The sequence below is a fragment of the Rhipicephalus microplus genome, chromosome 5 (genome assembly GCF_043290135.1).
Source record: "Rhipicephalus microplus isolate Deutch F79 chromosome 5, USDA_Rmic, whole genome shotgun sequence".
In the NCBI taxonomy this organism is placed as follows: Eukaryota; Metazoa; Arthropoda; class Arachnida; order Ixodida; family Ixodidae; genus Rhipicephalus; species Rhipicephalus microplus.
In genome coordinates, this window is record NC_134704.1 from 99059998 (window position 1) to 99078224 (window position 18227).

General features: G+C 42.9%; 1 protein-coding gene across 1 annotated transcript in view; it reads right to left on the bottom strand.

The window, feature by feature from the left end:
• Window positions 1-18227, bottom strand: part of LOC142817328 (uncharacterized) — a 121225-nt gene that overhangs the window by 53997 nt on the left and 49001 nt on the right. The window contains exon 3 of the mRNA XM_075894365.1: window positions 14481-14755. Coding sequence (XP_075750480.1) covers window positions 14481-14755 — 275 coding nt within the window. The remainder of the gene's footprint in view (window positions 1-14480; window positions 14756-18227) is intronic.

Here is an 18227-nt window from a genome sequence, read left to right on the forward strand (position 1 = left end):
ACAAAATCGGCTTCTCTGGTGGCACTAACTTGCCAATCTATTTTAATGACCATTTAACTCTTGATAGCAAGAAAATGTTCTCAAAGGCGCTGGCACTGAAAAAGGAACACAAGTGGAAGCACTTGTGGACCGATAACTGCCAGATAAAAGCCCGGAAAGCAGACGACGCCAGAGTGTATGGCATTTCCACCGAGTCCGATCTTCGTATCTTCATGTGATGCATTGTAAACTTCCTTTCGCTCATACCCTAAGGAAGGTATAGTTCACTCTCTCTTTCCATGGCCTTGCACTCTCCGGAATCTGTGCGGCGTCAATTTTCCAAAATGAGTAATTCCCTCATTCACTTCAATGCATGTAGCCTTCGTAAGAATATAGATGCAATCACTAACTTCAATTCCTCAGTTCAGCATGCCTTCACGTTTATCTGCATATCAGAGACTTGGCTTTGTGACGCCGGTTACTGCATGAACAGTTTCCCATCTTTTCAGGCTGAATATTGCCACCGCCAAAATGATAATCAGGGGGGTGCCGCGATTTTTCTTTCCCAAGGTGTCGCTTACACGTGCAGATGTGACCTTAAATTAAATGTGAATTATTGCGATTCAGTGTGGGTAGAAGCTGACCACTCATTCCTTAATAATGAAAATATTCTAATTCTGGGTTGCATTTAGCGCTCACCATCGTCGTCCCTTGCGATTTTTTGCGCAGTTTCAGTGAAGTTTTATATAAGCTAACTTTTGAAAATAGAAACGTAGTAATTGTAGGTGATGTGAATATTACCTTCCTTGACACGGACAGTACTTTTTATGCAAATTACACTGATTGTTTCACTAGATTTGGCTTTGAATCACTTGATGAGTGTCCAACTAGAGTTGCATTTCAAGGTACCGGTACACTCATTGATCACGTGTTATCCAACTTGGCGTCACCAGCCTGCGTGGGGGTTGTCGACACCGACATCACCGATAATATTCTATCTTCCTCACATTCGAAAACATAACCCATACACGCAATATTAGCTATACCACATCTGTATTTAGTTTCGATTCCTTTGTTGAGGCTATCAGTACAACCGACTGGGTGCCTGTAATGTCTAAGTCAGACCTAGATGCTGCCTTGTGAGCATTTTGCTCGTCATTTTTACTCACTGTTTCGACCAACACGCGTACTGTCCAATGTAAAAAAAAATACAAGTATCCACACAACCCATGAATGACCAATGGTCTTCTAAAAAGTTTAAGGAAGAAAGAAAATATGTATAAAAAAAGAAGTGACAGCCCTTTAGTATGCGTCTTGCTAAACGATACAAGTCTTATTGCAGTCTAATAAATACCTTGCTCAAGCAAGCGAAAAAAAGGTACTATGAAAATGAATTCGACAAGAATAGGACTAACCCCAAAAAGCAGTGGCAGCTGCTCAACTCATTCCTTGACTAGTCATCTGCTAATGTCCCTCTAACCAAAATCGACCACAATGGATCCACCTTCTCTGAGCCCAAAGAAATTGCCAATGCCTTTTCGGAATCCTTTTCTTCCGTCTATACTAACCACCGCCCCCATGCGCAGTCGTATACTTCTCTGGGACGTACCACACAGTCATTCTTTCTTTTCCCAACAACACCACAAGAATTCTTTTCCACTATTGCTAATATTAAAATTACGGGCTTTGGTTAGATGACATTTGTGTAAGGCATTTAAAACTGGTTGCACATTTAGTTTCTGATAAGCTGTGTCATATTATCAACCTTGTGTTTAAACAGGGTTTATTTCCTGCATTCTTAAAAATAGCTAAAGTAATTCCAGTTTTTATAAAAGGCAATAAACAAACAGCTCCCAACTACCGTCCAATTTCAATTCTTTCCTGCCTCAGCAAACTAGTCGAAAAAGTGTTTGTTCAAAGTCTGAATGGATATCTAGTAAAATTTAAATTGCTTAAAGACAGCCAAATTGGTTTCTGTCCAGGTAGCTCGACAAGTCTAGCTGTGCTGTCTCTAACTGATTACATAAAGAAAAGTATCGATTCGGAAAATTTAGTGGGTTCGGTTTTTTTAGATCTCACTAAAGCCTTTGACACTGTAAATCATCAAGTCTTATTGCATAAACTTCAGTCCTATGGAATAACAGGCCCTGCGCTTACATTCATAAGAAATTACCTACTAGACCGACAGTACACAGTACACGCCGCAAATACCTTCTCTACAAAAAAAATTATGTTAACCAAGGCGTACCACAGGGCTCAGTATTGGGTCCTTTGCTATTTATTTTATATATGAATGATCTTCCTGATGTTCTTAGCTCTTTTGACTGTGGTCAGTGTGTTCTATATGGTGATGACACAACAATATCTTCATCTGATAAAAACATTGATGCTCATGTTCCAAAGTTAAATCTTGCATTAGGTGCCCTTATGAATTGGTGCAGCAGTAATTACTTAGTTATTAACCCCACAAAAACTAAATTTATGGTGTTTAAAAGTGCTCAGAGGTCATTATCAGCTATTCCCTTAATACATCTTGGTATTCATTTCATTACTGCTTGTTCTGATGTCGTCTTTCTTGGCATACATTTTGACCCATGCCTTACTTTTCACAGTCACTTTAACTATCTTAAGCAAAAGGCGTTTTGTATCCGTGCATTAATCAAAGCACACCCTTTCTTTTCCCGTGAAGCTCTACTGGCGCTGTATTTTGTGTTAATTCATAGTCATATTACTTATGGTGTAGTCTCATGGGGCAACACTTATGCTTGTCATTTATCATCAATACAGCACATTCAAAATCAGTCATTCCGCATTGTCACTTCTAGTTCTTTGCAATCGAACGCCTACACATTACTACGCTCTTACAATGTCTTGCCAGTAAATCTTTGTTGCGGGTAACTCTTGTGACCTTATTCCACAAACTGCTGTATAATCAACTCGCATCCCCATTTATTTATCTGATCTTTTGCAGATTAATAATGTGACTAGGTTCGCGGCTGATAAAATTTTCCTGTTACCCCCCGCTCATACTAATTATGGGCAAAAAACTTCCGCTTTCAGTGCGATATCCTTTTCGAATGCGTTACCTTTTAGCATTAAGCGTTGCACTTCAATTCCTTTGTTCAAAAAGCCCGTCAAAAATCATTTTCTCGAATAACCTTACTTGTGATCGTTTACCTGTTTGACTCGTTTGTTCTTCGTTTTTTTATGTCGTGTTGCGTGTTTTGGCTTGATTTGTGATATAAAAGTGCATTTTGATTCCGTATATTGTAAGAATTTTCTGTTGCTCTGTATAAATTTTACCGTCGATTTGTATTGACAAACCGAGAGTCCCACTAAAGTCTCTGGCTCTCGGATTCTCGTCTGTATATCTTATATTTTGTACCTTGTTTTTGGAAATAATAAAACTTGAAACTTGAAACGAACGCCCGGACAAACGCAGGAATGGACGCACGGTCAGACGGATGGACACATGGATGGACCAACAGACTGACAGACGCAAGGAAGGACGCACGAACGGACGGGTGGATAGACGAACGCGTGGGCTGTCGCACAGATGGACTCACGAACGGACGGAAGCAAGAATGAACGGACGGACTGACCGGTGGACGCACGAAGAGACAGATGGACGCACGGATGGACTGATGGCCGCTTCGCCCCACTCATCATCATTCAGTCCACGGATATGCTGTAAGTTTTTTAGGACTTACCCAATGCATTTTGTAAGTGTTACTTTTCTTACGCAATACACCACAAACATAACTGGCTAAGCTGTATCCAATGAAGCGGACGAGTAGCTCGGTGTGAAATATATCACCGTCTTCCAATTGAAAATCTTTATCCAGAGGACCTTCACTTATTCCGCTTCGGCACTATCCGTTGGTCTCTGCATTCTAGACAACGCAGCTGAAAGGGGACGATAATTATTGTCTGCTGCTAAATATTTTCAACGACTGAAAAAACTTTGTGATGAACCCGGCCCTATAGATATCCCCGAAAGTATACTCAGGCCTGTTTTTGGGGCGAATAATTGGATTTATCGAAGAAGTCCCAGCTGTGACGACGCACTTTAATCCCTGAAGCGAGCGCCGTAGGCGCCCGTTCATCAGTAATGTAGTGGACAGGACTCTCTATGTGCTGTAAATTATATTCTTGCGTTTGTATATTGGTAGGGTTTTTGGAAGTCAGTGGATGAGAAGGTGTGGAGGTGGGTGTACGGGAATTGAGGCTTGTTATTCTCCATTCTACAAAAACAGTTCTCCACGAACTTTCGATCATAGCGAAAAAAGAAATTATGGCTACATAAATACTACTTAACAACAGGCAGTATTTAAGCATTAGTTCTGAGACTAGAAAAGAATCCACATCTACGACAAGCCTTCTTTATGTGTTCTCCCAAAAGAGCTTTATCGAACGACTTTATTAACGATTACAGTTAGTTACTGATGGCGAATATATAACTATGCTAATGCGCAAGTTCTAGGAGGAGATAAAGGAAAATAATAAACGATCGCTCTTAGCCCGCATAGGGGTGCTCTGCATATAACTACGTTACTTTAACAATAACAGTCTTCTAACATTCCCAGTCACCCTTTACTGAGTGTCAAGTCTAATGCCCACACCTTTATACTTCTATGTGAGTAATAAGAAGGGTTTAACGTCCTAAAACGACCATATGATTATGACAGGCGCCGTAGTAGAGGGATCCGGAAATTTCGACCACCTGGGGTTGTTTAATGCGCATACAAATCTGAGAACACGGGCCTGCAGCATTTTCGCCTCATCGAAAATGCAGCCGCCGCCGCCTAGATTCGATCTCGCGACTTGCGGGTCAGCAGCCGAGTACCTTAGCCACTAGACCACCGCGGCGTGGCAACCTTTATACATTCGTAACAATATATTCAAGTAAAATTATCTTTTTTATCGATGATAAACCACATATCATTACCTGGTATGGTTCAGTTGATGTCGCTGTAAAAATCGCTTAACAAGAGTGTTATAATAATTAGACGTTCTATCAGCATGACTCTCACTATAAGTGTCTTTTATTTGAAGTCTCATGTTTTCGAATTGGTGTATATTGCCTGGTTTGACTTTCTAATAAATTTGGGAAGGTGATTGTTTCTTGAGAAATCATGTTATAAAACCTTAACACTACAGTATGTATGTATAAACGTCGTAATAAGATATCTTGTGTCACTTTTTACTACGCTTACGTGAGAGCACGCAAGTTACTAAAACATTAAAAAAGTTACTTTGAGGGCGTGGTGAAAGGGAAAAAATGGCAGTAGACAGGTTAATCAAGTTCTCAAAATGACTTGCCACTTCATATGTTTGTTAGTTTACACTTGTTATGGAACGAAACTAACTGCTTCTTGCCGTTATCTTGAGACACGGGTAGAAGGAGCTTGTTTCCTAAGCATAAATTGTTCTTTATTTGGAATGGTTTCAGGTTTGCAAGAACAACGGAAGGCGAGGAAGCAGCATGTGTGCACGTGGTATCTTCTTGTGTTGCCCTTCAAACGAGTACACAATTAAAACGAGTACAAAGTTAAAACCAGTCCAAAAAATTCAGGCAACTAGCATAACTTTTCACCCTCGTGGTCATAATTCGCTGCCGTGGGAGCAATATAACGAGCGACAAAAGCTAATTTATTAAGACTTGAGTCTTAATTAAACTACATTCCTTAGGTTGACCGTTTCTGTTCTTAAGAGTTTCATGCAGCCATTGTTCCTAAAGTTTTGTAGGAACAGCTGCACGAAACACAGACCACGAATAAAAGCATCGAGGGCTTTCTGGATGTGTAACGAGGCTAAGCTTAAGTATTTCTGATTAAATGATAGCGCTTTAAAAATTTCATTACTTTTTGCGGTGTTCTTTTGTATGAGGTGCCTCATCCGGTATGTTGGTGTCCCCGGCAATTCAGGCGAGATAAGGCCAATAACATAGGCCAATAACAAGCACATTGCTGGTAATGTGTGCCGACAACGTTTCAACTGTGTGGCTTAATCGTGAAATCGCATATTTATTGTCGCTTAAGTGCACCATGTAAGGTTGAGCAGGACATGTGCGGCGACGTATGTTTTGAGAGCTCGACTTCTCGCGTAGCTTCGTCAGCGCTGCATGCCACGTGTGAAACATATGCAAGGGGCGGTAGATACTGCAATTCCTTTCTGTTACATGTCGTTCTACGAATAGCAATAAACTATTTTTGTGAATGGGTGGCTGTGCAGGAGAATGCCACCTTCAAACAATATCGCACAAAACGATCGACCGTGAGCGAATAACCGATGATGATGATGATATGTTGGGTTCAACGTCCCAAAACCAGCATATGATCATAGTGGAAAAGCATACCCAACCCTGGGTATGCTTTTCGCATACCCAGTGTTGTAAACGTCGTATAATCTTTTTGTAATACTTTGTTAGCCGTTTAGCAACGTGTGCATTGTTTCATGATCGACCGTACGCTGTTTTCTTGTTTTATTTGTTGTTTTTCTCCTTTTGTGGTTTGCTTATCTTATGTAAACATGAAACTGATGTTTTTTGATGCATTTTCTTTTCATTTCCTTATTTGTTGTAGTTTTGAAAATTGACGTCAAATTGTTTTTTCTTGTTTGTGCTCTGCGGATTTGTAATGCCAAGTGAAAAGGGGTAGGAGCCTCGTCAAACTGTTAACATAGCAGCTTTTTGCTCTATCGTTGCGTTTTCTTTTTCGCAACTCTGTGAAGAAAATGCTCAATAAAAACAAACTGAAACAGAGACGCCGCAGTGGAGGGCTCCGGAAATTTTGACCACCTGGGGTTCTTTAACGTGCGCCCGAAATCTGAGCACACGGGTCTACACCATTTCCGCCTCTATCGGAAATGCAGCCGCCGCAGCCGGGATTCCAACCCGCGACCAGCGGGTCAGCAGCCGAGTACCTTAGCCACTAGACCACCACGACGGAGCGCGGATAACCGAACGTTTTATTAGAACAATGATGCACTTGAAGATGCACATATGATGCAATGGGGTAATATTAGATTTGTTTCATGGCGTACCCTTTTCATACGTCCTTTAAGTTGCCTACGGAAACAAAAACAAAGAACTAGTTATTCTCTTCGTGCATCCATTTTTTTCGACAAAGTTCATAACGCAGTCCAAGAGACGTCGTGAGAAAATAAAATCTTGATCTGTACATATGCCAGAGATAACAGTTGTGAATATTTTCTTACCATGCTTTGAAATGCAGACGCACGCTCATTCTATATTGTCTCGCATGAAATCGTGCGCGATCAATTGATTTCACTTCATTTTGTGCGCTTCCGAGTTCGAAGCCATAAGTAATGACGTGCAGCCGAAACGCGCAAACTTCTGATAGGTTGAACGCTTAGTGCAGACTTTTAGAAGTGATTTTTTTTAATAAGCGTCGAGAAGATAGCGTCTGCATGAGTGATAGTGAGCTTCCGAAATGAACCACTGAATCATCATTGAACTCGCAGTATTTATTGGCCCTTTGGCACTTTTCCGCTTGTTGGCGTCACGTACCACGTTATATTATTGCAAGAATATCTTATTTGTTATCTTATACTTTTATTCATAGCCAGGATCTCGTTCTGGCAGGCTTCATGCTTTCAGGTAGTAACTACAGGCAGGAATTTTTGTTTAGCTGTCCATCTGTGATAAAAAACATGGCAGCATATCCACGGGGTGAATGATGGAGAGTGGGGCGAAGCAGCCGTCCGTCTATTCGTTCTTGCTTCTTCTGTCCGTCCATGCGTCCGTTGGTCTGACCATCCATGCGTCCATCCGCCCGTCCGTGCCTGTGTCTGTTCGTGCCTCCGCACGTCCATTCGTGCGTCCATACCTGCATTCGTCCATGCATCCGACCCTGCGTCCGGACATGCGTCCATCCATGCATCTGTCTGTGTATCCGTTCGTCCATCTCTGGACAAATGGACACAAAGACAGATGCATGAACGAACGTGCTCCACATTCGTCGTCACGGTTGTTATAGCAGACCCGACTGACCCTTCCAAGTTTAAATGCACACACATACCACATAAATAGACAGAAGCATGACTGCCACGGTAGCTCAGTTGGTAGGACATCGAATGTGTTGTTCGAAGGTCACAGGCGCGGTTCCTGCCAGCGGCAAGTTACCATTTCATTAAATTCTCCTTCTTCCTTATATTTACGGTAGTAATAACATGCACAATATTTTTTCTTGGCACCATTGGCTATTGAATCTTATTGTTACTGTGTGTAACCAAGAAAAACGAACCGTCCAATTTCCACTTGTTTCCGTATTCATATCTTGTACGCCAACTGAGAGAGATAACCAAGCCTGGTCTAGCTTGTGATATATCTGAGCGAATAGTCGGAAGGAGTGAAGGCAAGCGCTACGGAAGTCGACAAAATCCTGATGTCGGACCGATTTCAAATTCACATAATAAGAACTAAACAAGAAAATGAATGGGTGAAGACTTTTTTTTTGCAATTCTGCAATATTACATTTACTTTCTTTTAAAAGCTTGTGATAAGCAATAAATGCAATCATCTGCATCAGCCCCATTTCGTTCAACCAGATCATATAGTCAACCACTTTGATCGCGCATGATCCAAGAAACCGGAACTGGCGCTGGGGACCTCATTAATCTTTTGCACGAACTTCCTCTGAAAACACAGCCAACACATTATTAGGACGCAGAATCTTACGCTGCCTTTAATCAGCTCGTTCGTGCCCCGCCGCGGTGGTCTAGTGACTAAGGTACTCGGCTGCTGACCCACAGGTCGCGGGTTCGATTTCCGGCTGCGGCGGCTGCATTTCAGATGGAGGCGGAAATGTTGTAGGCCCGTGTGCTCATATTTGGGTGCACGTTAAAGAACCCCAGGCGGTCGAAATTTCCGAAGCCCTCCACTACGGCGTCTCTCATAATCATATGGTGGTTTTGGGACGTTAAACCCTACATATCAATCAAATCAATCAGCTCGTTCGTACAAGGCACACTAAATATTTTCAGGTGAACCTAACTTTGTCGGTGTACTGTTTAACCTTCAGGCACGGAATGCTCGTGGACAGTATTGCGCTAAAAGAATTGCTGGAATCTAGTTCATTGCGGATATCTAGATGTAAATCATTATTTGTTCACCAGCTGACCCGCACGATTCGGAACCGAATCCCGGCTGCCGCGGCTGCATTTTCAACGGAGGCGGAAATGCTGTAGACCCTTGTACTCAGATTTGTGTGCACGTTAAAAAAATCCAGGCGGTGAAAATTTCCGTAACCCTCCACTACGGCGTCTCTCATAATCACATGGTGGTTTTAGGACGTTAATCTCCACATATAAATCAACAATCATTATTGGTCACAGGCTTCATCAAAAATTGATCTTAACACATCACCGAGGCGGCTGCTTGGACGGCTGGTTTTTGATAACATGGGATTGAAGCTTACAAGATGAAGACAGAGATGTGACTTGACGTGCACGAGCGCTGACATTTAACAGTACTGTTTTTGGAAACAAGCAACCACATATATGTGGTGTCACTGTATACGTGTGGCTGCTTGTTTGGAAATGAAGTGATGTTGTATGTCAGCCCTCCTTTGTGTGAAGCCTCTTCTCTGGCTTCGTCGTGTAGGCTTTCAGCCTGCGTCTCACCAGATCGATGAGGATTATAAGGATCTTACGTAATGGTCTCAGCACAACCTTCTTTTCTTATCTGAATTGAACTGGCAGTGCCAGTGGCCACGTTAGGGGGCGTCCCTCGGAGCTCACTCTTGCTTTCTTCACATTGCTCCGGAAACAACGAAATGTGTACTCTGGTCGCTCATTATATTACCCACACTCTTTTGACTCATTGTTGCCAGTCCGGAATGCCCCACATGTAACTAGATTTCAAATGTAGAATTATTCGGTAATGAAGAATTTTTACATCTTATACCGTGCCTACGTAGGTGTTTTTTTACAATATTTAATGAAACAAAAGTGCTATGATGGGCAAAATTAGGCCGAGGTTCACGAGTGGTGTTCTTAAGAGTCATGTTGAAGCGGGCTCCCCATGCCGACTTCTGAGCAGCATTGGCCTGTAGTGAGACCTATATACAGGGGCGATCATGTGGACTTTTACTTATTCCATTAACGTAAGAAGGTGGCTGTAAAGTTTGTCGCTGCTGCGAGGAGCGACCTCTTCAAAGCTATGAAATCAACTGCACTATATATTCAAGAACAATTTTTAAGACGGTGACAACATGCGAACCTCTCTTAAGTGCTGTCGCTATTCGTGAAGTAATACATGTTGTTGGGTTAGTTGGTTCATCGGTTTTGAAGACATGTGTAAAGTATTTACTGAGTTGTCTTCCTCCACCAAAAAAAAAACTTTTTCCGAGTCAAGAACAAATTAGAAAGAGTGGTGATCGAAGCATTCTTCATAGCAAAAAGAGGTGTCGGTTGTGTTAGTTGGCACTCATCATCGTTATCATGCAAGGAAATAGATTTCCTATATCACCAGACTAGGATTCTTCCGGAATTGTAACGCACACACGGTTTCACCACATTTCTGCAGAGCGTAAGATTCGTGTGATCACTCCACGTCCAAATTTTTAAATGCTACACTTTCAAGAAATATACACATTTGGGTGTCTGCGCTTCTTGTGTGGGCGTGATTTATACGCTTCTAACGCTATACGCTTGAATATAAAGCTTGCGCGACGAGTCACAGCTGAGACGACGATGAGGTAACGCCTCTCATTAAAGGTTTTGCATGGAGTTTGAAAAGTTGTAGCAGAGCACGGTACACTGTCGACACGGTGCAGCACTCGGAGCCACCACGCTTCCGCGATCATGGTTCGTTGCGTCCAGACGGAACGATAAACGTTGGGTCCAGCATGTTATTCACGGTGCCCACTTGTCTCAATCTCGGTAGTGGCCATGGTTTGCTCGTGTCAGTGGAGAGCCACAAAAATATGTTGCCCTTTCGTGTTAGCCGTTCGAGTTTTCACTATTTTCCTCGTGCCAATTTTAGAATTAGAGAAGCGGCAGGCGTGCTTTCTTCGGGAAGAACAATTTTTTTCTTCTAGCAGCAGCACATGTAATGCTAAAATAAAACTTCTGAAAATAACAAAAAACATTTGCTTGAAACATGTAAAACTGAAGTCGTCGCAACCCTGAGTGGTCCACGGTGCGCTAACCCGTGATGCCTTCAATGTTGAACAGAGGTACTGGTTTATAGGCAGAATTTATTTGTTAACAAGATGGCTATTTCTGCATACGAATTAGTTGGTAGACAATTTCTTCTGCTGAATGTTCATTTTGAATCAATAACAAACACGTAACGAATCGTGTGCTTCCCAAAGACACTCTGCAGTGTACTTTCGCTCTATTTAGAATACAGCCGACCTCAATATCAAGCAGTTTATTGCACCATTATGTCGAATGAAATCAACCTTCTAGAGAACTGAATGTAGGAACAGCGCAACCTAAAAGTAGTTACTTCGTAACTACGGAAGTGAAGAAACAAGGACGGAAAAGAGTTTTACTGTCATTGTATCGCAGTGGTTGTTCCTGCACCCTTCTACGCATGCCCAATTTTCCCCCTTTTTTGCCTACATATGTACACCACCCCGACACAGCGCTCTTTTCTGTCCTTTTTTTTTGTCTCCTCCGTAGTTACGACGTAACTACTTCTAGGTTGCGCTGTTCTTTTATTCAATTATGTCCTTCCAACTTGCCCAAGTTTTCATGCTTCATAACTTCTAGAGAATAGGAGGCTGTACCAGCGTAGCAGCAAAATTTCTCGGTCATGACCGAAAATATCGATGATAGCCGGGCATCTTCGACAAAGAAACTGGCTATAGCCCACTGACGTCAAACGAGCCATTTGGGTCAAGCCCAACTAGGATCGCACTTTTCAATCGGGATTTAAACCTAGCGCTGTCACTCGGTGTGACAGTCTGTAATCATAATAATAGCCTCTAATCGCTTTTGCGACTTTTGGTAACGATTCAGTGCTACCGGATCAGACAAAGTTGCTATCTTAACTATACATACTTTATCTGCTGCTGTCAAAACAGTGAGCCAAATCAGGGTAGTTTGGAATAACTGCCTGTGCGGTGCGTGGGATGGTGACACGCCCGAGCAGCAACCGAAAAAGACAGTGATGTCACTGATTTTGAAAAAGAATTCCAACAAAACGGAGTGACACACCGTTCTGCCTGATAAAACAAATACATACGACATTCAGATGACTTGGATTAGATCGCAACGTAAGCACTTGGGCCAGACATTCGCATTCGCCTGCTTTGCGTCTGGCTCACTGCGATCCTAACTCGACAGTTCCCGAAAAGCTCAACCAGGCGAGAAATGCTTGAGGTCGTCTGTTGCTCAGATTAGGGGACACGCTAAAAAACCCGAAGTAATCGAAAGTTGAGGAAAGTCGAAGTAATGGCCCAAACATTTGGACCGCGAAAAAAAAAAGAACACAGAAGACGGAATGAGCTCAATAAGGTTGAAAGCTGGGCTTGTTGATGAGTGACCATTTTACAGTAAAGTTAAACAGCGCACTTTTTACGCTGACAATGGGGACAAGAAGGACTCGACAGTGACTACACTTGCAATTAAATTTATTTAAGAAAAAATATTTCATATATATGCCTCCAGGGTGACTTTAAGCGACCCAGAAATGAAATACAGGCACTAAAAACTAATTCAATATCAAGGTTTGTGCACCTCTTCTTTTGTTGAGCAGTCTTCTTTTGTTAATGTGAATTGATTCAACAATTTCCCTGGTTAGATAGTTTCCGAGGAGAAACATTACTGTAGTGTCTTCAAATAGTCTCAAGCAGCCGCAGTGAGAACAGTGTCCCTAGCAGAATGAGCTTGTCCGCGTCCCACGTTCTTTGTCTCTGTCCAAACATTTTAACAATTAGAGAGATAACCACCTTTGGTTCCGTACAACAATATCCGTTTACTCAATAAAATAAGCTACAATTACAAATAGAGGTTCATGTGTGAACCAAAGCTTTTTTAAGTGAACATGTATGGAAAACAGAAAAAACTAAGAATTTCACTGGACAGCGCTCAGCTCACGACTGTATTTTTATTGAACAGAATAACATTTAAGGCACAACATAGCCAAATGTTCCAACAGAATGAATTATTCCAACAGAATAAATTATTTAAGTTGTGCTTTAAACGTTATTCTGCTGAATAAAAAATTAGTTGCCACTTAAACGCTGTTCTGTCAAATGCTCTTCTTCTCTGTTATCGTTTTATATGCACTTGAAGAAGCTTTTTCTTTGGACATGGATAATCACCAACTATTCGATCTCGCGGTCTTGTTGGCGATGAACATGCGGCAACCGAAAGCATGCTGCTACATTTTCATTAGAAGTTGGTCAATACACACTACGATTGGAAAAGTGTTTAAATATTTGACAAAAAAACAGAAAAAAACAATAGCATATTCACGGAGTGAATAATGCTGAGTGGGCGAAGCTTACAAGGGTTTTATCGACGAAGCATGAATCACCCGCTTGCCACGTCCGTCCATTAGTCTGTGCATCCGTCCATTAGTCTGTGCATCCGTCCATCCATTCATCCGTCCATCCGTCCGTCCATTCATCCGCCCATCCGTCCGTACGTGCATCCATCCGTCCATCCATCCGTCCGTCCGTCCGTCCGTCCGTCCGTCCGCCCGCCTGCCCATTTTTAGCTGTGTCTGTCTGTACATCCCTCTGCCCGCATGTCTGAATGTCCGCCCGTGCGTTCGTTCAGTGAACATTCCAAAAACTGCCATCTCGCGTCGTTTCATTATATATTCATCATGTGCAAGTACTGCCATCAATCTGACATTAGAACGACTAAATCGATAGGTGGCTACTACATACGGGAAAGGTACGGCCTATTCTTTAAGGAGCTTCGCCCCTGAAAAAGCAACAAAACAAGATGTAACACGGGGCAGATAAGACGCACGGATACGGCGCTGTGTCAACGCTGTCTTCTCACTCTGTTTTTTTTTCTTTCTTCACTAATGAACCAACTTGCTCAAGATCCTGTTTCCGCAGTGGACAGCTTTAAGGGCATTCTTTTCTTGCTTAGCTCATAGCAGAGGTTTTCGTAGATTAAGGGTGCGGGGTCCGAGAAAGAACAAAAGCCATGCAAATGGGAAGGCATTAGCGAAGAAGTACATTTACATGTAACATCGATTATTTTGTTTTCATGATTTGCATAACTTCGTGAGGTGAGAAACACGTGTGTTTGGATAAAGAAACAACCATGCAGGAAAGAATGCCAATATATTCAAAAGCTCTTTGTCTTCTATAGTCCCCTAGTCATGCATATTCTCAGGTCTTTTAGAGAACAAAAAGTCCAGGGACTTAAGATAATTCAATAGGTCGACGGAAAGAGCGGAATTCCGCTGAACCGAGCAAGAGTGCCTGGCATGAGCTTCCTTTCTTGAAAGAATGGTTAGACTCATGTGGCGTGCTTAACTGAAGTATATCTAAAGGCGGACTCACGGTGTAGTCTGGGTCGCCGTGGACGCAGCCGATGCTTCGTTCGGCGTTGTCTTGAGCATCGCAGTAGTGTCCATTCGAGCGAGCTCTGCACTCAGGAACCCTGTCTTTCTTTCGGCGTCTTCCTCACGCTTTTTCTTCTTGTCCCGTCTTTCCTTCTTTTTCTTCTTTTTCTTCTTAGCCTTCTCGGCATCAGGATCGAAGTTCCAGGAGGCGAAGTTCGTATTCGGTGCGGCATTGCCCATGGTACAGAGGTTTATTTTCGTCGCCAAACCAGCCTGCACAAACAGACTAGGGCTTAGTGTTTTATTACGTTTTGTGAATGTTGCACGTGATCAAAAAAGTAAAACAAGCTCGCTTAACGTGTCAAATAAGAAGTACACACAACTTGTATGCAACCATAACTTTTTCCATAACGAGGATGTGCTAGTTCAATGGAGCTAGTACTAGATCTTCCCAAAGCGTGGCTTCTACCATATGTTATGTTGTGTGGTCTCGCTGTCAGGATTACTAGAGGCCGGATTTCAAGGCACTACAAATGTCGTTTCAGGGGCCAATTATAGGCAGGTAAGGCACCGTAAGAGCCTTCCAAAATCGTATATATACGTAGAATAAATGGTTGCACTAAACTGACAGAATTTCAAACAAGGCCGTGGGCGCGTTTTATGTACGGCATGAAGCAAGAAATGTAATTTTTATATTAGCAACAGAGTGCCAGAGACTGAACATAGCCACACCGTTTCCGCATGGTTTGCAGAGCACGGTCTTTTTTTTCTTTTACTGTCTCATCAACATCATCATCAGTCTGACTAAGTTCAATGCAGGACAAAGGCATCTCCCATGTTCCGCCAGTCAACTCAGTCCTGTGCTTGCTGCTTCCAATTTATGCCCGCAAACTTAATCTCATCTGCCCACCTAACCTTCTGTCTCCCCCTACCCGCTTGCCTTCTCTACGAATCCAGTTGGTTACACTATATGGCCAGCGGTTATCCTGTCTACGTGCTACATGCCCAGCCCATGTCCATTTCCTCATCTTAATTTAAACTATGATATCCTTAACCCTGGTTTGTTCCCTAATCAACCCGGCTCTCATTTTGTCTCTTAAGGTTACACCTACCATTTTTCGTTCCATTGCGCGCTGCATCGTCCTCAATTTAAGCTGAACTCTCTTTGTAAGTCTCCAGGTTCCTGCTCCGTAGCTAAATACCGGCAAGAGGCAGTTGTTATATACCTTCCTTTTCAGGAATATCGGCAATTTACCTGTCATGATTTGAGAGTTCTTGCCAAATGTGCTTCACCCCATCATAATTATTCTAGTTACTTCAGTCTTGTGGTTCCGCTCCACGGTCATTACCTGTCCTAAGTAGACATAGTCGTTTACAACTCCAAGTGCACTATCACCTATCTCGAAGCGCTGTTCTCTTCCGAGGTTGTACATTACTTTAGTTTTCTGCCAAATAATTTTAAGACCTACTTTTCTGCTGCCCGCCGCGGTGGTCTAGTGGCTAAGGTACTCGGCTGCTGACCCGCAGGTTGCGGGATCAAATCCCGGCTGCGGTGGCTGCATTTTCGATGGAGGCGGAAATGTGGTAGGCCCGTGTGCTCCGATTTGGGTGCACGTTAAAGAACCCCAGGTGGTCGAAATTTCCGGAGCCCTCCACTACGGCGTCTCTCATAATCATATAGTGGATTTGGAAAGTTAAACTCCACATATTAATCAATACTTTTCTGCTCTCCTTGTCTAACTCCTTAAACAGCAGTTGCAATTCGTCCCCTGAGTTACTCAGCAATGAAATGTCATCGGCGAAGAGCAGGTTACTAATAACTCCATTAACTCTTATGCCTAGTTGTTCCCATACTAGGCCTCTGAAAACTTCCTGTAAGCATGCGGTAAATTGAATTGAGGAGATTGTATCTCCCTGCCTTACACCCTTCTTGATTGGTATTCTGTTGCCTTCTTTATGAAACACTATTGTAGCAGTTGATCCCCTGTAGATTTCTTCCAGGATGTTTATGTATGCTTCGTCGACGCCCTGATTCCGCAGTGTTTGCATGACTGCTGATATTTCTACTGAGTCAAATGCCTTCTCGTAATTTACACACAACCTCCCACATGCATACTTCAATTTACTAACTACAGTGGTCTGAATATTTTTTTTTCAGTCGTGGCTAAGAAGGGCCGCACAGGAGCAGACAGCCAGACGACTAAATAATCAGAAGAAAGAGATTCCTGGTGTTAGCAGGTTAAAATAACGTATACGGTCCAGTTCTCTTGTGTAGATTAACACCTAAAGGTCCCCTCACCAGGTTCGAATTTCGAGGTGACAAGTGTAAAGCGCGTACTGCGCTCTCACGGTAACGTCGGCTAAGATTCGTAACGCTATACTCATCCCTGAAAGACGTGCAATTTCCGACCGAACGACGCCGCTTGCCTTTTTTCTCGTGGGCGCATGCCTCATGATGGAGGAGGCGACGTAGTATAAGGAATGATCCTATACTTTTACGTCTCTCTTGTGTGTACACAATAATGCTCTGATGTCACTCCCTGTACAGTCTTAATGAGGCCCTTGGTAAACAATGGCTTGATTTCGAAAACGAGACGAAAAATGTCCTGTTTCCTAGAACATCAAGAAGATTAAATGGGACCCGATGGAGAGTGCACAACGTCATATTGCGAGAATTTTGTGAGGTGACTTGTGAAGCTTGTGTAATCATTTGTTAAACAGATGAATGAAATCTAAGAAAAATAAAACCCATTAATTAGATATCAGCACTGTTTTTTATTATTTTGAATGTTAGCGAGATTATCTACACTCATCGGCCTCCATTTCGCGCGCGTTCCGTGTCGTGCTGCCCTAGCATCGCTTGGCGTGTTTCTCTCCGAGCTTGCGCACACTGAGGGATTCATACCTCACCAATAGACAATACACTACCGAGAACGCCCAAACGACGCAGCATGAATGGCGCGCGTGGGCACGTCATGCGCCCGTGACATTGCGTGCGCATGCCACATTGATGCGTCCGCGTCATGCGATCATCCGGCTCCAATACCGATGAGGCCAGCGAAGGAATTGGGCTTGCGATGGCTCACTGGCTGAGCGGCAAGTGCTTCAAGCTTGCCTTCTTGCATCGATTTTCCATGGCTCATAACGAACCAATTTGAAGAATCATCGTGCTGCAACGTTCTTCGTTGAACACGCAATCAGTTCCAGTGTCTAACTACAATTTCTTATGTTTCCTGGTGAGGAGTACTTTAGGAAGTAAACTACGAACAGAACAAAAGCTGTGTGTAACTAATATTTTCCTTTTTTTTTATTGACCCTGTCCCATGACGGCTTTCCACGTTTTTCCATTCGTTTTCCAGCTGTCGGTGGCTGCATATGGGACCTCCTGTTTTCTTTCCACCGTCTGATCTAGGTCTTCAGGGCGGCTCTTCAACTCCTTTCGTACGGTGGCCAGCCGCCTGCAAAAAATGGTCGCCTCATCCCCTTTCCTTGACGTCACTCTCCTCTTCTTCCTCGTTAATTTTTTTCTTCTCATTTTCCTGCAGACTCTGAGACGGCATCTATTTAGGTTGCAGCCTATAGTTTCATACAATAATACCTAGATAGGAATCTGGCGCTGCAATCATGTACCTCCCTGGCAATTACGGGAAGTGCAGGCTTCGGATTGGATAGCGTTAGCTAACGAACTGTCTAGAGACGTTTTTTTTTTCAGAGTTTCAGTTTCGTTCTTCGTGCAACGCGGGTA